Source organism: Podarcis muralis, chromosome 12 (assembly GCF_964188315.1).
Source record: "Podarcis muralis chromosome 12, rPodMur119.hap1.1, whole genome shotgun sequence".
Taxonomy (NCBI): domain Eukaryota; kingdom Metazoa; phylum Chordata; class Lepidosauria; order Squamata; family Lacertidae; genus Podarcis; species Podarcis muralis.
In genome coordinates, this window is record NC_135666.1 from 27972309 (window position 1) to 27993332 (window position 21024).

General features: G+C 41.4%; 1 protein-coding gene across 3 annotated transcripts in view; it reads right to left on the bottom strand.

Annotated features, from left to right (window-relative positions):
* The window catches only part of CDK6 (cyclin dependent kinase 6), a 98019-nt gene that overhangs the window by 4988 nt on the left and 72007 nt on the right, over window positions 1–21024 (bottom strand). For all 3 annotated transcript variants that reach the window (XM_028751320.2, XM_028751322.2, XM_077936937.1), the window contains exon 6: window positions 5517–5567. In XM_028751320.2, coding sequence (XP_028607153.1) covers window positions 5517–5567 — 51 coding nt within the window. The remainder of the gene's footprint in view (window positions 1–5516; window positions 5568–21024) is intronic.

A 21024-nucleotide genomic window follows, 5' to 3' on the forward strand; every position in this document is an offset into this window, starting at 1 on the left:
GGTGACTGAGTTACTTCAGCTTCCCACAACTGCTGTTTTTCATTATCACACTCCCAGGACTGACATACATGATGGCAGCTACATGCATGTATCCCCGAAGTGTGGGGCAATGCAAGATTATGCAGTCAGCATATAGATAGCATGCTGTAAAGTTTCTTACAGATACACAAAACACATGACCTAACTACAATTCATGTAAATATATATGAATCAACACCTTGAGAACTAGTTACAAATAAATAAAAAATATAGGAGTAAATAGTGATGACCAGTGATGTGGGCAGGACACCTTTCCAGCGCTTACTTCTCCACAGAAAAATTCCATGTTTCCTAAGTTCATTAGTCACAATGAATGGCTGTCAAATGCAAATACAGTATAAAGTGAGGTTGGCCATTTCTAATTATTTTGCTACACTTACTAAATGCAAGTAACGCCAACATACTAAATCAGAATACACTCTAGGGGATCTGATAATTTTTTCTGATGCAAACTGAACATTTTCCCATGCAAATTTCCCTATACAAATTATCCTAATGTGCATTCTAATTTCCCACTCAAATTTCCCCAGAAAACCAACATCACTGATGATGTCAACACCGATTGCAATGGAAATTGCTTCCACTCGAATGTGCTCAGGACCGCAGCCCTGGTATTTTTACAACGCTTCTCCTAGGTGCTCAACGCATTTGGTTGTTCAGCTGCCCTTCTGCCCATGTATGAGAAAACAAAAGGTATGGGAAAGCAGCAGATGGGTGGAGGGATGGTCCTTCATCACAACAGGAAGTTGGGTCAGACAGCCTTTTGGTCCAGCCCAGCCCTAGGATTCTATAATCCCGAATGAACTTTACAATTACCCTGGGAATTACAGCGACCACTCCTACTTGCTGCCTCTTGAACTACTTGGTGCACTTCCCTTGGTTCTATAAGCAACATCACAAAAAGAGCAATGAGAGGCGAGGCAGAAATGGCTCTCGCTTAAAACATTGCAGGAAACTGTAGGGTAAGGAGTTGAAACAGCACAGAAAGAATTACACAACAGTTTGTCTCGAGGAGGTGGATATATACAACCAAAATGGAAGCTCTGTTTCCTCTCACATATCCCATTGCAAAGAGAAAGGAGCTGCTTCTTACCTTATGCTTTGCTTTATCTCTTTTTATGCATTGCACCTATGTAAGCATAGCATTTCCATGGATAACATACTCCAAGGATGGGCAGGCTTTAGACTTGCAGAATCTACTCCCCCCCGCTAGAATCCCAACCAGACTCGAGTGCTAAAAGCACTTAGAATTAAATTATTCGGAGTCCAGAAATTTGTTTTGAGCACCAGAACTGAACCAAGGGCACAGTCCTTCTGTACAGAATTCTATTCCTCTTTAGAAAGCTGGGAGTACTAATTTGTTGCCGCCATTACTATTTACTTATTTAAAAGGTTTCTGCACTGCCCTTGATTAAAATGATCCCAGAGTGAGGTACAATATAAAAGGAATGCATAATCAAACCTAGGTTATATAAATCAATATAACATTAAAACATCAACATCAATATTTGTTAAACAGCTCCGATTCAGGAACCCTTGTCAACATACTTCAAAGCACCCAGAGATCTCCCACTTAGAGCCTGATCTATCTTCTGCCCATTCCTGGTCCTACTCCAGTCCGCAGAAAACAAATCGTGATGTATGTGCCCACTCGGAGATGCAAGCAGCATCTTTGTGCTATCAATTAGATTTTTGGGACTGCCAGTTGTGGAAACAGGAAAGTGCTACTAAGCTTATTCTGAAGCAAGAGAAATGCTAGAAATAGTAAAGTACAGCTGGAACAGAGACTTGGCCATTTCCCTGCCGCTGCAAGAAGACTTGCAATAATGAATGTCTTGTGGCTGCTCAAGTTGGCATAGCATTTTCTCTTTCGGATTCATGGGGAAATTCTTTTCCACACAGGTAATTGCACCCACTAGAAACAAATAGAAAAAGCTGTTTTCTGGCTGCTCAGCCATGTCCTGGCTCATTTCCCCCACCAGAAATGTCATAAATAATTTGTATTCTTTATTTTTTTAAAAAAAGGATTGCAGCCATGCTTCTTATGCCATGAAAAAATGCACAGTGCACATATCAAAGCATTCTTTATCTAGTAAAGCCATATATAAATGAACTGAAGGGATCATTCCCAGCGCCAAAAAGACCAAACCACTGAGGGCTGACTTTTTCTAGACTGCGCAGGAAAAGCTATTCAGGGGCATGACAAATTAGCCATGCTGATGAGTCATATACAGTGGGGCAGAGCACACAGGAAATGGAAGCCAACTTGGTAAAGACAAAAACCAGCTATTGAAATCGTGTTGTCCAAAATAAAAATCTCCAGAAACAGATATGATACAGTTTTAAAATTGGACAGTGATAAGTTTGGCAAAAGCACTGTTTGACTCTTTTCTAAAAAGCTCTTTGAAAAAGTGGCTTTTCAGAACTGAATAAATTAGTCTGGAGAAAATAATATTTCCTTTCCTTGCCGTGATCTTCCAAAGGTGTAGGGAACCTTTGGCTCGCTAGATGTTTCTGAATTACAATTCCCATCACCCCTGGCTATTGGCCATGCTTGCCTAGGGCTGATGGGAGTTGTAATTGAGCTGCCCAACCATATGCCCATGGGAAGCCAAAAAGCCAGCAACAAAAGGCCATAAGTGTCCCAGCATTCTTCCATTTGTATACTCCAGCAACAAGCATCCAGAAGCATGCTGCCTATGGTACTGGAGGTAAAATCTAGCCATCATGACCAGCAGCCATTGCTAGCCTTAAAAGGTAGAGGTACCCCTGACCATTAGGTCCAGTCGCGGATGACTCTGGGGTTGTGCACTCATCTCGTTCTATAGGCCGAGGGAGCCAGCGTTTGTCCGCAGACAGCTTCTGGGTCATGTGGCCAGCATGAGTAAGCCGCTTCTGGTGAACCAGAGCAGCGCACGGAAATGCCGTTTACCTTCCGGCCGGAGCAGTACCTATTTATCTACTTGCACTTGATGTGCTTTCGAACTGCTAGGTGGGCAGGAGCTGGGACTGAACAACGGGAGCTCACCCTGTTGCGAGGATTCGAACTGCCGACCTTCTGATCCGCAAGTGGTCTGTGGTTTAGACCACAGCACCACCCGCATCCATTAGTAGCCTTATCCCCCTGCAAATCTGAAGGCATTCAAGCCAGTTACTGTCACTATATCTTGCAGCAGCTGCTTTCCATAGTTTAGCCATGTACTAGATGAAAAGAATGTCCTTTTATCTGCCTTGAATGTTCTAACATTCAGTTTTGTTGAATGGACCCCTGGTTCTACTATTATGAGCTCTCTATCCAATTCCTCAATACCATGCATTGTTTTATGCTAAATAAATAATCAATAAATTCAGATATCTCCTATTATGTCCCCCTTTACTTACCTTTCTCTAAACTAAAGCGCCCCAACATACTGTAGCCTTCTCAATATACTGGAATATTGCTGACAGAATATACAGAATAGCGCTTAAATAAAAATGTTACTAAACTGTCAACAGTAAGAAATAAAAAATGTAAAACTGAGGTTGGGAAGAATATGAGCACAGTAAAGAGGAGGAGCTTTTTCTCCCTTTCACCCTCTTTCTTCAATGCATTCAGTGGGCATCTACCCATCTGATGCATGCTGTAGAATTCTGCTGCATGTCTGGATCTGGAGCATTTATGTTTTAACTTTTAAAATATCCTGTGTTTATGTTATGTATGAGCCACTCTTTTTTATTTTTAAAGATTTCCAGTGATATATCGCCACCCTGGGCTCTTTTGGGAGGAAAGGTGGGATATAAATTCAATAAACAAATCCCCAACAACCCAGGCTTCCTTGCTTGATGGTTAAAAACAACCATCAGTCATGTTGCCTGGGCTGGTGCACATTCTAGTAAGAAAGAATACATAAAAATGAGCATAAGAAACAGAAAGGAGAGAACGAAGAAGTCAGTGCTTAGAGGCTTGGACACTAATGCCTAGCAGAAGCTTAAGCTCCCTGTTAATACAGTGTTTGTTTTTATTCTCCATCCTGAGTTTGCCGAGCATCACTTCTCTACCGTTCATGTCTGCAGTTCATGCATGCAGCCGCTCTTCAAGACTGATGATGACCTATGCTATCCATAGCTTGGTCATTCTTCCACAGCTGAAGAAAGGGTTTCCTAAAAAGTGTGTTAAAAAGTGATCGGGAAGTCTTTCTTTTCATTTCTGCAGGTTGTTGTGCCAAACAACGGAGAACTCTAAGTAGCAGACTAGAGCAGAAGCTACTTGCCATTCAATCCCAATTTTTAAAACACTATACTGACTTAACTAGGGGAAACAAATAGAATTAGGATTTTAAAATATGTATCATAAAATAAAGTCCCATTTTGACTACAATGGTATCAAGCAGCGGACCACTGCAGTGCCAAAGGGGATTAATTTAATTTAATTATTAAAATTGTATCTTGCCCTTTCTCCCAAAGGAGCCCAGAATTTCTATTATTCAATAGGAGCAATCCTCCGTAAACTGTCCCAAGACTGGGTACTCCAGTGCCAGTTGCTGCAGTGGTACAAACTATTATCTGCACATAAAGCAGTGATGGGGAACCTGTAGCCTTCCAGATGTACTCGGGCTCTTCACTTTCCCAACCCCTGACTACTGGTCAGGCTGGCTAGGACTGATAGGAACTGGAGTCCAGCAACTTCTGGATGGCCGGAAGTTTCTCATCCCTTATATGATGTATGCACAGGAGACGGCCTGGCTACAAGGGATGAAGGACCAGCCAGTATGCAGCTACCCATCTACCCATCTTTGCAGGCCAACTGGCTCACATCAATTTAAGTGTGGAGATGGGGGAATTCCTTCAGGCTTACAATTTAAAAAGGCAATGAACACAAGGTAAGGAGAATGGATGGGAAAGGAAGAGAAAGGAGACCACATCACAGCTATGCCATAGAATGAAACAAAAGCAAAGAGATTTGATGGATGATCCAGTGCTGCCTCTGCATAGCAGGTTAGGGTACACCTAGAAAAGAAATACACTGTACAAAAATTCCTGAAATTGTAAGGCACTAGGGGGAAGCCTTGCCAGTTTATGAAATTAAAAAGCAAGAAGACTCAATACAATTGTAGGATGAACATTTGATTCCAGAATTGTGGCACTTCTCATGGAACACAGACATGGAAGAGGCTGCTAACATGTTTGTTCTTAAAAAAATGAAATAATAGAATTTCACTAAGTGGGGAGGGGGATTTGCATTGCTGTCACCAACATCATTAAAGACAATAGGCAACAGGCGCTGGTGACATTCCTGTAGTGACCTTCTATAGAGCAGTCAATCTGAAGAAAGGGATTTGCCCCTCCTATAAAAAAGGCATATCTAGTGCTTGGAAAGTAACACAGAAGTTTTATTTAGAAGGGCAGTATCTGGACTCGGTAACAGATGAATGATTCCTGTGCACTTATTGCACTAAAAATTAATTATGTGAAAAAAAATGCAGGAAGCTATTACTTACTCAAAGATTTTTCCTAGCTGATCAACATCCGAGTTTCCACGAAAAAGTGCCCTGAAAAGAAAAACAGAAACACCTTCTGTAATTGAAGTAATTTTTTTAAACATCCTTCATCTAGCTTTCCTATGTATTTCTCCCAGTCTTGGCTGCTTTAGCTTCTTCAGTGTCTGACCAACCAAAAGAATACATTTTGAAATCCATCCCACATATGCTACCTGCGGGGTTTGTTGGACCCTTCTGACAGTTCCGTTGCTTCCCATCACTTGGAGACTGTAAAAATCAATGCTCACTGAGAGAGAAAAAGCTGGTTGCTAGAATCCACTCTTCCCAAACCATTTCCAACATAATATTTTTCTCCCAAGTGAGAGCTGAAAAGTCTTTTTAAAAAGAAGCTCTATGCGTGTCTCATAAGACTAAAACAAATGCTTTGGGTTTAATAGTGCCACTGACAGCAACTCCATAAGTTGTGCATTTGAAATGAGTAGAGCTACATTCCATGTACAAGCCAATGTCAGGGCTATTCCTTATCCAAACAATAGAAACAAAATTAATTGTGAATATGAATTCTGCAACAAGGAAGCCACATGCATTAAAGGTAGAAAGCCTATTTTTGCAAGCCTTATACTTAGTTCCTTAAGAATGACTCATCCTGAGCCAGGCATGAGTATCAAAGCATTTTCAACAGATTAACTCATTGGAAACCACCTCACAGCATGACAAAATCCACCAAGTATGTACAATAGGAAAGGGAAACTAGTGTTTAGGAGAAAAACAAGACCTCCCATTTCTAATCCAAATACACTACGGAGAGCCACGTGGGACCCTCTAGAACTGCCAATACAGCAGCCTCAAATTCTGGGCTGGAAGCCAGAGATGAAAACCAAGAGAAATAACTTCCAAACACAAATATCTGGATTCTGTCATTGTTAGTACAGTATAGCCAGCTAAGATGGTAGCTGCCTCTCGTGATGTTCTTACTTTCTCCACAATCCAGCATCAAATATTTTCGAAATAGCGTTGCAAATTCACTCATATCACCCAATTAAAATGTCTGCTTGCGGTCGTCAACTTTCCAATATTTTTGTCACCTTCAAGGAAATGACAGGAACTCCATAACAGCATTCTTTTTTTTTTTTAAACCCACCACAGTCCAATGACTATGTAAGCAACTCACTACAGAATTGTAAGATGGAAGAATTTATAACATTTTTATTGAGGAACAACTGCTTTTATTTGCCAAGATGTGTGTGGTTCTATTCTGTGGTCTGTAAAAAAAATTCCAGGTTACGAAGAGGGTGAATTAGACAGGCAGCAGTGGGGTTGGCTTTTCTCTATTTTTATTTCCCCCTCCCTCCGTGAACAGCTGTCTGATCCGGACATTCTCACCCCAGGACCAGAGGTCTCAATACTGCTTGCCTTGGTTCCTGCCCCACCGTCAGACACCCTGCCAATCACCCCCCAGGGCCACAGGATTAGAGGAGGTGACACTCCAGGCAGGAGCTTCAATGCCACCAGCAAAGTGCTCAACTAGCTACTTGAGAGATGGGAGAAGCATGTGTAAGTCAAGTCCTGACAAAGAACCAGGAAGGGGTGGAACCTCCAGCTCCTCTGATAAGCTCTCAGTCTGAACAGGTTTATTACTGAAGCAACAGCTCCAAGCTCAACCTTCCTGAACTGTGGAAACCAACAGCAACACAATGAGGAATGATGGTAATATGACATCGGAAACAAAACAAAACAAACAGCAAAACACAGTTTTCTTAACTAGCTCTGAGGAAGACATCTTTGGGATCAGCTGCTACCTGACCTTAAACTGGTAATGCCTAGAATTGAACCTGGAACATTCTGCATGCAAAGCATGGGCTCTACCATTGAGCTATGGCCCCTCTCTACTGGATTAGTCTAGCCTCCATAAAAACAATGTTAAAATTGAATATTTAAAACTGAAACCTCCCATTATGGGGAGGAACCACCAAGCAGAAACAGATGTACCAGACAAGGGGAAATCATATTTTCCCAGCAAACTGCAGCTTATATCCTGGGAACATGTGATTTCCCTAGAACTGATACGCTTACTGAATGCGGGTGTCTGGATCTTCCACAAAATTAAATAATGACAGCACAATGTCAAATACCCTAGTTTGCTTTCCAGTAGAAGGTCTTTGTGTTTTGACCCCAGGGAGTCCAAATGGCAGGCAAGGAACTAGCAGATGTCACAGCCCCAAAGTGAGATAATCTCACAAAATCCCTCTCTAATGTTGCTTGGGCTCTCCTCAGTTCTGTTTTTGTGCTGTACACAAAAATGCAAAAAATGCAAAAATTGGAAAGCACCCTGCAGAATACCTGTAAACAATAATTGGCTGAAATGTGAGGGATTGCTTTGAAAATAAAATCCTCAATATTTTCAGCATCTTGAGATACAGCCTCGTTTTTACAGCTCTAAACCAACCATGGGGAAATTTTTTCACAAGCCACAGCTGACAGCACTGCATAATTTGGACCCATTTTGAGTTAAAAGGTAAAGGTAAAGGTACCCCTGCCTGTGCGGGCCAGTCTTGCCAGACTCTAGGGTTGTGCACTCATCTCACTCTAGAGGCCGGGAGCCAGCGCTGTCCGCAGACACTTCCGGGTCACGTGGCCAGCGTGACGAAGCTGCATCTGGCGAGCCAGCGCAGCACACGGAACACCGTTTACCTTCCCGCTGGTAAGCAGTCCCTATTTATCTACTTGCACCCGAAGGTGCTTTCGAACTGCTAGGTTGGCAGGCGCTGGGACCAAACGACGGGAGCGCACCCCGCCGCGGGGATTCGAACCACCAACCTTTCGATCGGCAAGTCCTAGGCGCTGAGGCTTTAACCCACAGCGCCACCCGCGTCCCCTCCATTTTGAGTTACTTCTAGTCAAATGCAAGCTCCTGTAATGAGCTCTGCTTGGCTCCAGGCTGTCTCTCTGTGAGCATGAAACTTCTCAGTGTGGTCAGATACTTCTTCCTCTTCTTTCCTTTCAGTTACTATGTCTGTGCAAGTGGATGTGAGACACAGTGCAGGAGGAAGTTCATCTGAATGTCGCTATTAAGCATGATTACAAGCAAACGTTATTTCCTTACCAAAAATAAAAAAGAATGACTCGGCCACAGCTAGATGGGGGGAAACTTCTATTGAACGTGTGCTTACTTCTAGAAATAGGCCTACCATTTTGTAGGTGTCAATATGAGTTTAATCTGAAATGGCACAAAAAATTGCCACAACATCCAGCACACTGAAATGGCAGGAATCTGATAGTGTTAAGTTTGCATCTGAGCCCAATGTGACCAAGTCCAATTGCAGTCGAGCACAAAGCTGGAAAGTATCATAGAATTACGGTTAGAAGTTGACCCCCAAGGATACAACCCTTTGCAATGCAGGAATCACAACTGAAGAATCCCTGGCAGGTGGTCATTCAACCTCTGTTCAAAAACCACTAATGAAGTTCACCACTCCACCACCTCCCAAGCTGGTTTCTTGCTTCTAATGTCTTTAAAGATTTTTGGTTTTGGTGGTGGTTATGTTTTCAGTGATGTGCTTCCAAAAGTCAAATGAACAAGGCCTGCTAACCAAATCCCATTAGGTAAATTTCCTTGGCAGACATGGCTATTGGCACAACCCTGGCTGTAAGGCATAAACGTATAGGTAAACAGCCAAAACAACCTTCTCAATGCCAGGACCCTTCTTATAGATTGTGGAACATTATGTTATCACCCAGAAATGAAGGATTATATATCTGTTACAGATAAATGTCCAAACAGCAGAAACTGTCTATGATCCCATTTGCATCTGGAGAATGTCTGAAATTATGGACTCCACATAGCCTAGTGTAGGTCTGCACTTTGGACATTCAACAGATGCATGAACAATTGTCACCCTTCCTTTGCGATTGGCTACAGCCTTCACATGTTACTGCAAACGTTTAAAAACATTCACTGTTAAGATATACACTTTATGTTTGCCTTTCCCCCTACATATACATGTATAAGCGGAAGTAGAGTTTATAGCCAGATGAGCTGTTGCTGGAACAGGAAAGAGTTGTCTGAGATACTATTATCCAGAATAAAGTGAATGTTGATACATACCCATGAGGCATACATGCACAATCTCTTTCTGAAGCATGATTTATAAATAATAACAACATAGTGCATAGTCCAGAAAGCTACCTCAGAAAGCCATATGTAAAAAAGCTTGGAAGTATCCAGTGGGATTCTTGATCCTTCCCTGTGAGTTTCAAGAGAGGACTACAGAACAGCTTCAAGCTCAAGAAATACAAGACTCACTGGGGTGCAAAGCCGAGTTATTACTGAGTTATTTCCATAGAAAAACAGATATTGGAGCCATTTAATAAAGGGAGGTGGTTGGAAGATACATTCCAAATCAGGGATGAACCATGCTGCCTGGAGCTGATGAGAGGTGGAGTTCCATAGCCTCTGGAGGGCACCATGTTAGGACTCGTCCATGCTTCTGCTTGTCCTGTGCCTAGAACCACTTGTCCCATGCTTTCTAAGCATGGTTCCAAGTGGTTTTTCCCTTCCCCCAAGAAACCTGCTCTTTAGTGCTAAATCAGAACCAACAGCAATCTGGTGAAAACTCAATTGCTGTTTGTTTCGATTCAGCACTAAACCACAGGTTTTCTCCGGGGAAAGTGGTGGGGCAATTGTGGGTGTGGATGAGCCCCCTAGTTACATCTGGACAAATTTTAAATAGCTGCAGATCTGCAAAGGCTCTGGTTTCAAGATTAAACCTCTTCATGAGACCCACATACTCAAAGGACTGTCTTGCCACACATGCTCCATATGAGGCTATACATCTATTAAGATGGGGGTGGTAGCCCTGAGCACTGTCTGATCATTACAACTGTAGCTGGGGGAAAGGCTTTTTCTATGTGGAGTGTCAGACCCTGGAATGCACTGAGGTAAGAAAGCCCGTTTTTTGCAAGATTTTGGAAAGGGTGCAATACATTTTTATGTCAACAGACAAGCGACTGACTGATTCTAAGTTGCTATTCTGGCTCAGCTGTGTTCTATTTAATTTTAGTTTTGCTCTTTGATTTATACTGTTCTCATGCATATAGTTTGTATTCTTTCTTGAGCACTCTGAGCTGTTGAAAAAAAGTGGCTTATAAAAAAAAATAGAGACAGACAGACAGAAAGGTTGATTCACATGGTCAGATGTGAATCAAATCCGTCTCACTGGGTCACTCCAGTGTTTTGTTTGGCTTGTTCTTAGTTCAATTTATACTCTGGTGTGCTAGAAAATGTACAAATCTCGCTGCGTGCTGACTGGTAAGTGGAGAAGCTAATGGAGCAATCAAACGACGGCTTTACTGGGCATCCATTTTATAAGGAAACATTTGGGTTCTTAGCTCTCATTCTGCCATTTGCAAAGGGTCATATGATTTGTTCTAGAGAGATCAGTGTGGGAAGCTGGGAGGTGACAAAGAATACAGACACTGTATTTTTATGTCAACCCTTTCAGTAGGTAATGAACCTTGAAACAAGATAAGGAATCCATGAAGATTATAGTCAAGTCTGCTTAGATTCCGCTTCCCTTCTAAGGGGGAAAAACCTTTTTTTAAAAAAATCAAAGAGTGAGATTACACACCTTGGCCATTATCCAAATGAGCTATTTACATGCGCGATAAGGAATCTTGTAAAGCTGAAACTTGCTTTGTAGTTTTACTGGTGCAGCTCCTGGAGGCCGATGCAAAAAGCTGTGATTCGGTTTTCAAATCTTGTTTGCCTTTTCACTAGGTAATATGGAAAAGAATATGCACCTGTGGTTCCCTTACAAGTATGCAGTGACTCTTCTGCATTGCGACCTCATTGGGAAGGGATGGGGAACATGTGGTTCTCTGGATGTTGCTGAACCCCAGCTCCCCTCATCCGTGACCACAAGGCCCTACTGGCTGGACTCCAACAACATGTGGAAGACCCCAGGTCCCCCATCCCAGTCACTGTGCTACTCTGTCGCAGCAAAGCAACCAAGAGTCTTGGTGAGCAGTTTGTGCCAAACTGTGTTGATCCCTACATTAGTTAGGACTGTTTGTTCTTTTGGCCTTACAGAGATGAGCAAAATTTTAAAGGTTTGGAACTTTTCACAAAGAAGAACTTCACTTTACTATGTAGCGCTTCTTTTACCAGCTGACACTCCACAAACTCTGGCTGGTCAGAGAAGTCCAGAATTCTAAGAATTAGCTGGAAACAACAACAACAACAACATTAGAGGTTCCTTTTGGATGGTTAGAGGAAAAAGAAGCACAATTAAAACAGAAACAATTCAGAAATGAAACGTAATGTAAAATTCTACAGATGATCAAAATATGACCTCCATTCTAATTCAATATGTTAGCCAATGTGGCTACTCACCAGATGTTGTGGACTATAACTCGTGTTAGCCCAAGAAACTACTATCTTATATTTGGGTTCTCCTATTTCACTTGCAATCTGATCATGGGTAAGAACCATTTAACATCAGCATTAAGTGAATATGATGACAGCTGTTTTCCTCTTTCACTTGGAAAATGTGCTGTACATCACCCAATGATTCTCAGATAACCATGTGAACTGCTTCTTTTGAAAACAGGGCCAGTCCAAGACATTTAGCTACATAATGCAAAGGGCATGAAGGTGCCTCCCGTTCCATGCGCAAAGGCCAATGTTATTTCAAAACTGGCAATGGGACAGTATTCAGGTTATCTGAATGGTCATTTGTGGAAAGGGATCTGGAATGACCATTTCATAAATTTAAGTCTTCAACCACTGATCAGTTCACTGATCAAAACATACTTGTAACAGCAGAAGAGGGGGTGCCAATTTACTATGGAGGGGTAGTTGAATAGGAGGCTGTCAGAGTGATGTATAGTCCCACCAGTTGTATATTAAGACCATTCCTTTCTAACATACTAGAATGTTTTTTATTTAAAAACACCTAGTTCTACCTTCCAAGTTTGAGACATATTTGCTTTGGGCCTCACCAACTGAAAATATTTCTAATCAGACTGCTATGATGGGAAACCTTTGAACAGCAAATGTTTAATGCCAGTAGGTCAGTTTCTCATGGAATAAACTTTGCTTAACCAAACATACTCCTACTTGTATCAGCTGAAAGCCTTTGCACACATGAATGAAAGCATGAAGGAAGTTAACTCTTACCTACTTGAGGCCTTTCTAACACCAGAGCAAAAAGCAAATAGAAAAAAAGAAAGAAACAAAAGCAGTCAACTTATTGGTTACCTCAAATGTTACAAGTACCTTGTAGAAGAACAATTAACACCATCTTCTGTTTCTATCACTAAAACACCGGTTTTTGAAAAATAGAATTAAAAACTGTGCTAAATGCTTTATAAGCAGCAATGAATCATGGATTAAGCCACACATGCTGGGACAATACAACACAGAATCTTTGGGGAAAGGTTTCAAACTCCCCAGGGCATTCCCAGCCCTACTCAGAGATGCCTGGGATTGAACCTGGGACCTTCAGCATGAAAAGCAGATGCTCTACCACTGCGCTATGGTTCTTCCCCTTTAAAGGCAAATGTTGTCCACGTAACCCTTAAAAAACCAAAATGGTCTCTTGGGTTTGTCTACTGTACTTTTTATTAAGGGGGTTGAGAATGCCCTTTTGCTGCCTGAAACACACAGAATCCAACTGGTCTGGCAACAGAATCTTAATTGTATGCTGGTAATGGGGTAGCATCCTCCATCAACAGCACTGATCTTTCCTTATTCTCTACTACTTCCTTTAAAAAATATATGAATTTTGCCACGAAACAAAAATAATGTAACCTAATTTAAACAGGCATAGCTTGAGTAACAGTGTGAATGCCGGATTTGGTTTTCCACTCATGTACGTTTTTAATTTGCCCAGCTTGTTGATCAAGGTATACTTGGTACCACCTCTGTGGCTTATATCAAGTGATAATTAATGGCTCACAGTGTGGCCTGCACTTATAGTTAAAAACTAGATAAAGCAAACGTTTGAAATTATATGTAATGGAATATGGACGATTAGCAAAGGGCTTCAGAAGAAGGTTAGACTTTCAAAACAATAAAAGCATCGGAAACCGTTACAACACTAAATACCATGCTATTATGCAGCACAAGGTGAAATTTCAACTTTTATACCAGCTGTCTGGGTTTTGGCATAAAAGCCATGAAAGCAAGATGAGGTAAAATATATAATTTGGAGCAGCTGCTTTGCCTTATCAAAGCTTACTAAAAACGTGCAGAAGAAATTAAGAGCTCTCGTGACAGCAGACAGAAAATTGATATTTTGTTCATAGTATATACCATAGCGATTTGAGCTCAAAACAATACAATATACAGTATTCATCAGGAAGGACTAGGCAAATGTGTTGAGTTCATCCAGTTTGGCTGCTCTGATTTAACTAAATCAGTTTGTTTGACAAAATTACATGGAGTCTGATTTCACATCAAAATTATGAAGTACTTTGTTATTGTCTTATATTGAAACATGCATACAGGCAGTGACCATTTTGCACACATCCGGTGGGACCCGGAAGGGGGCAGAACAGGCAGGCTTATGCATGCTCCATTGAGGGGGGGGGGGGAGGAATGGAACCCCCATGCAAAATGGTCACGGCTGCTTGTACATGTTTTTAAAAATACTCCTTAAATATACCTGAAGTGCCTCAAGAAATAATGAGTTAAAGGGTGGAAATAATGTTAAGTTATTTACATGCCTCTATATGTATTTGAAAAACCAAGTGATTTTCATCTAAGGGCTAAACAGGAGCCACCTGTTTTCAAGATGCTACTTCATCCTTCCTTCATTCTCTTTTCCATATGCCTTCGATCTGCTGGCTGTTGCTTTTCTTTTAAGCCTGAGCACAAGGCATTGTTATGAGTGTTAACTAATGTGTCAGGCACTCTGAAAGTAATGCATAATGATGATCTCAATATATAGGCAGTTTTATTTGCGAGACGCACAGCAAGATAAGAATAGCTCGTCGCTGAGCATTAACATACATTCTGACCTGGTCATGATGACCAGCTTGCTGTCATGGAAAAAGGAAAAAACCTGCTCCAGACAACTATGTCTGGATAATAGTCTATTATCATGGAGCTCAAGCACACCATGGTAAGATAACTGGTCAATGCAAGAAATTCTGAACCAGAGAAGCCCCAATGTGTCCAAGCCTCTCGATGAGGACCTTGAGTGAAGGTGAGCCCAATACCCCTCAATGTAATTGGTTCCATTCTTGAACTGCTCTTGCCATCAATAAATTTCTCCTAAGGTTCAACCAATCTACCCTCTAAGAAGGTTAAATGAGTCCTCTGGATTAGGCCAATGGCCCATCTAGTCCTGCTCTCATAGTGGCCAACCCAATGTCTACGGGAAGCCCAGAAGCAGGGCGTGAGTGCAACAGCACACTCCCAACTTGTGATTGCCAGCCACTGGCATTCAGAGGCAGAACACAGCCATCGTGGTTAGTAGCTTAAGCCCATAGAATGATGAACTTAAGTCCACATATCTAGTCATGAACTATGGACCAGCAGAGAATAAAACATATGCCCTAGGGGGAAAGGTTATAGCTCAGTAGCTGAACACATGTAAATAACTGGCATTTCCAGGTAGGCTTGGAACAGTCTCCATGCCTAAGTTCCTGGAGAAACACTGCCAGTAAGTGTAGACAATACGTACTGTGATAGGTGGATCCATAGTTTGACTCAGTAAAAGGGAGCTTCCTATATCACTCTTCTGAAACATTCAATTTCAGTCCTCTCTTTTCCCCACCATCTGCCTCCATCTGCTTTGGAATATTGTGAGTTACTCCTAGATTCCACAAAAGGGTCTGCAATAACACTGATCTACAGGCTATAAAATGTTCTCACAGTCCCTCTGGCTGAAACGATGTGGCGTCTACAGAGGTAGCCAGTATCAAAGGAGCTGTGATGTGCTTATGAACTGGAAAAAATATATAATTCTTTAAACGTCTAAACAGCATCAGATCCCACACTGTGCTCCCTCTCATTCCCTTTGAGCAAATCTGGCTCAGGATTGTAATTACTTGGTACAAGATGGCAAAATATTTCAGAGTTGTGTTATGTTTTTGCCTCGGCTGTCAATGTCCCGCTGTCCTATCTTTTTTCAGATATCTATTTGATTTTCCACATGCCTGAATGTCTATTAACCTTATGCTTTAAAATAATTTTAAAATGAATAAAACAAAAAGCCTTGATGAGCACAGAGGGAGTTGCTAAGACAAATCTGATAAAAGGGGGCAAACTAGTAGATAGATTTATACCTATAAATATAAAATTGCCTCCTTTAACCTATGTAAACTACTTTTTTGTTTAGAAAAACTAAACACAAAGGTGCATTTTGAAATATCTTCAGTTTGAATTAAATGATCCCAAAGTGGGAACAATATTCTGCACTCCTGTCTGGAATTTGAAACTATTTTGTTGGCAGCTTCTTGTAAACTGGAGAACTATATATACATTTTCATTACTATACTGGATAAAGTAAGTATCTTTGACATACAAAGTGTCAAAATATACAAAGCTTTATCTTTTTAAGTAGGTTAAATTTCACTCCAAACCTAAGCCCATTCACATGGAAGTAAGCCTCATTGATTTTAGTGAAGTTTACAGATTCTAAGCAAGTGTAGTTGAGACTGCAGACTTATTTTCATTTGTTATTTTCAATATAACTTCCTTCAACAAAACAGCTCTTAATGCACACAACAAATTTATCTCCCGCTGAGCTTCAGAAAGGTAGGTTTTCTCAAAAGATCTTAATAGAATCTAACAGTGCAATCCTACACACATTTACTCAAATGTAAGTTCCACTGAATTCCTTGGGACGCCCTACCAGGTAAGTGGGTATAATATTGCAGCCACATATAAAGGAACTGAACTCAATGGATGAAATGGCCATTTTCCCATGAAGCTGCCATTCATTCCAATAGAATTTGTGCAGAGTAACTTCCTAGCGGATTGCCGTAAATTTATACTTAACAAACAACCAATTGGAGCTTTGAAAACAACAACTCTTCTTTACAAAGATCAAGGCTATCAGTTGAGGATTTTGTTTTGTTTGTTTATTCATTAAATTTGTATACTGCCCTTCATCCACAGATTTCAGGGTAGTTCACAACATAAAAATACAAGCTAAAATTAACAAAATACATAAAAAGAACATGACCAAAAACAAATGAATAACCCCCCCCCTTGCTCACCACTTCTCGCAAACACATTTATTTATTTATTTATGTATGTATGTATGTATGTATGTATGTATGTTACAACTCTCCTGCTCTCACAAAAGGTTTGATGCTGCATCATTTCTAGCAAATGCTGCCTTTGTGCTTAGCAACACAACTGAATTCTGTCACTGCTTTGCGTTTGTTTAAAATATCTCTCTCTCAAAAAAAAATCATCCTGTCTGCCAAGCTGGCGTTCCCCCTCCCCTCTTTGCTTTTGTTAGGGCAAGTAACAGTTTTTGGTTTCTATGGTTTATCAACGGTTTCCTTTGCCCATCATATCTACTATTGTGACAAAGCCTGGCATGATTGGGAGCCTGAAGAAAAAAACCACAACTGAATAAGCCTGGCATCCACTTCAACACCCCTCTCCAACCACAGACAGATACAGTTACTGGATTTGACTAACGGTTATCAATCAGCTCAACTGTAGGCCCTTGGGAAGATAACAAGCCAAAAAACAGAAGGAAGAAGGAAACTAATACGAAATATTTTTCAGTTGTTTATATAATGAAATGGAATTATTAGCCTCATGGAACTCTTTTCTAACTCCTAAATGTTTCACACAATAGATCTGGTTCCTCAGGGGAACACCACACATTATGACAGCTATAGGAAGTGTTAGTGTTTCCTGCAAATACATAAAATGTGGACATCATATATATGCGTACACGTATCTTTAATCACCCATTCAGCTGCATCTAAGAAACCTTGTTGAACTAAGCTGTTTAGAAGGTAACATTGTCCACACATAACAGATTTGCTGAGGAAAGCACCAGTTAAACACCAAGATTGTATTTAAATGTTTATCGCTATGAATGAGAGCATATCCCGCAGACATGTCAGACGTGCAATTCTGAAGGAAGAACAAGAGTAGATCAATGAGTTGAAGCAAAAATAACGAAAGACGAAAGGGTGCACTTTTCCCAAACATGCTCAAATGGAAATAGGACAGATTCAAACAAACAGTTGAAGAGATTAAGCCCCATGGGATGATTTATTTGGGAAGATGACTGTTTGACCCATCACAGACATATGACAAGAGGTTTACCACCTGTTTGTTCACCACCCCACGTTTTATGAGGTGGTAAACTAAAGCTCAGCCATGTGCTGTGCCAGAGTATTCACATGAAAAGTAAACATGACCCAATACCGAGACACAACTCTCATGGTGCCTTCACCACCTCAGCCAACACCAAACTTTTCAGCTGAAGCTGCCCCTTCATCCCAATGATTTCACTGCAGCTTACTTAAGTTTATATATTTATCTATTTCATTTATGAAGCACTTCCCATAAACCATCCTGAAGTAATTTAACAATAAAATCATCTACAGTGAAACATATAAAAACACAGTTTGTAGGCAACTGCAGATTAGAGAGCAGGCTAAAAGATCTTCACTTAAACGAGACAATCCCTCACTTGAAAGAGAATGATCTTCAATAGGCAGCCAAAAAATAAAGACAGTGTCCGTCTGGTATACGGTGTGAGAAAGGTCTAAAGGATAGGCGCTGCCACACTAAAAGTCTAGTTCCAACATTTTATGGAATGGCCTTCATGATGAGGTGGTATCTGCAGGAGACCCTCTTCTGCAGAGCACAGGAATTGATTTGATATAAAAGGGATAGGACAGTATTTTAGGTATCCTGGATCCAAGCGGCATAAGGGTGAATTCAGCTTGGTAGTTAATTGACAGGCATTTCAAGTTTTTCAGCAATGGCAGAACCTGATGGTGACATTCTGCCCTTGTGAGTAGATGACCCACTAAATTTTGCACTAGCTGCAGTTTCTGGGACAACCTTATGGGTAGCCCCACAAAGAAAGCATCAAGTTAACCTACGTTAAATGCACTCAGGTGTGAGGTATAATTTTTGTAGTGAAACACAAGACAAAAGTTGTACTGTGTTTTTACTCTTTTTTAGCTCTGGGAGCTGCCCAGAGTGGCTGGGGCAACCCAGTCAGATGTGTGGCATATAAATAATAAAATATTACCATTATCATTCCTGGAGCTAAGAAAAAGAACAAAATAATGTCCCAATTTATCTGGTTGGTTTTTGTAAAATATGCATAGCAGAAAAATGTAAATACAAGGGGATCCCACCATTTCCCTATTAATTCAGAGAAAAAGTAGCCATTTTAATATTCTAAATCAGTATCTATACCGACTTCAGATCTCATTTTGCTACTACTGACCCAAAATCTCTTGTAACTGAGTTGGACCTGGTGCTATCCATTTTCAAAACTATTTTAGTAAAAGTAAGAAAAATTTAACCAAGAGATGTTTCCAAACGTTCACTACAGTATAGATTATCTACACTAGAAGAGCAACCCTTCTCTTGAGAAACATCTAGATTTTATTTTTTTCTGCATTTAAGCTCATCCCCCAACCCTTTGTTCTATCTTTCATGGGCATATAGATGCATTGGAGGCTTCTAGTACTTTCAAGCTAGTCCTGGTCTGAATTTTAATTCACCACTGGACAGGTGGCCAGCCTATTAGATTGGTTATTTCAGCTTTTCTTCTGGAGTCTTGGACTCATACCATCAAGGCTGAATGAACACAGGCCTCTAATTTAACCCAGTGACCTCTCAATGTAACAGAATAACAATGACAGCTTGAATCATGCTTCCCTACCAGACAAAAGGGCAGCAAGGCATACAGGTCTGCTGAAAAGCGATATTTTTTATTCCAAGTCTTTGCCCCAGGATGCACAAACAGGGCTAAAAGCAAGGTGTTTCAACTTCAGAATATAATTTGAATGCAGCAGAAATTTAATGCTTTCTGGATAGCTTATGGAGAAACATTTGTCTGTTAGCATCCAATATATCAAAATAGTGCGGGCTTCATATAAACGCATATATGAGGTTCCTTTGTTATTGCTATGACATTGACTACTCTCAGCCGGTCACCAAGCTCCTACTATTCCCGAACCTTTAAGAGTTATGATAAATAAACTACTCTGGGAAATTAGGCTCTGAGAAATTGCCAGCACAAACTTGCTACGCTAGAGTATTTCTGTCATGGTGTATGCCGAAAGTAACATACATAGCAGCCCATCTATGTGTAAGGAGGAGGCCTGCACACCTGGTTTCACCTGGAGAAGCTCTACAGACATGCTGACAGATTGGGGGGGGGGGCACGTCAGCAACATGTGCCAGTTATGGGGTGAGGCCACACCACCTTCTCATGTATTCTTTCAGTTCATGTGGTAGTCATCTCACTAAAGAAAAGCCTTCCTGATTGGCTGAGCAAGGCATAAATACCAAACCCTGACCTTTTGTTCAATGCCTAGTCAATGGAGTACAGTGGTACCTCGGGTTAAGTACTTAATTTGTTCCGGAGGTCCGTTCTTAACCTGAAACTGTTCTTAACCTGAAGCACCACTTTAGCTAATGGGGCCTCCTGCTGCCGCCGTGCCACCGGAGCCCAATTTCTGTACTTATCCTGAAGCAAAGTTCTTAACCTGAAGCACTATTTCTGGGTTAGCGGAGTGTATAGCCTGAAGCGTATGTAACCTGAAGCGTATGTAACCCGAGGTACCACTGTACAGTAGAACCTCGAGTTGTGGACGTAATCCATCCCAGAGGCATGTCTGCAACTAGAAGCATTCGCATCCAGAAGCGCTGCGTCTGCGCATGCGCATGGTGCGAATTAGGACTTCTGAGCATGCGCGAGCGGCGAACCCAGAAGTAACCCATTCTGGTACTTCCGGGTTGCCACAGGACGCAACTTGAAAAGATGTAGCCTGGAGCGGACGCAACATGAGGCATGACTGTATTTCTTTCCCCAGTTTCTAATTCTCCCTGCATACCTTTGCCTTCTCCTCCCCTCCAGTCTCTTCTCATATCAAGCTTCTCTTTGCCTCATTCTCATTCCTGCTTCTGAACTGCCTTCTTGGCAACCTGCTTTTTAGCTCTGCCAGTTCTCTCTCCTCATTGGCCCTATATTCCCTAAAACCAGGGGTGTGGTGCCACTGACCTGGTGGCCCTCAAGGCCTCTCTATCTGGCCCTCAGGACTGTCCCCAGGCCACACCCTTCACACCTTCCTTCAGTGTTTATGCCCGTCTGGCTAGAGGTATTTGTTGCTTTACCCACTTTTGCTTCAGGCCCCGCCCACTACAGACATGTGACCTCTAGACGACTACTCAGATGGAAATGCAGCCCCTGGTCTGTAAAAGGTTCCCCACACCTCCCCTAGACCATTTTTTTAGTTAAAAAAAAAAAGGTCTTTTTTGCCTGATGTGGACACAATGCAG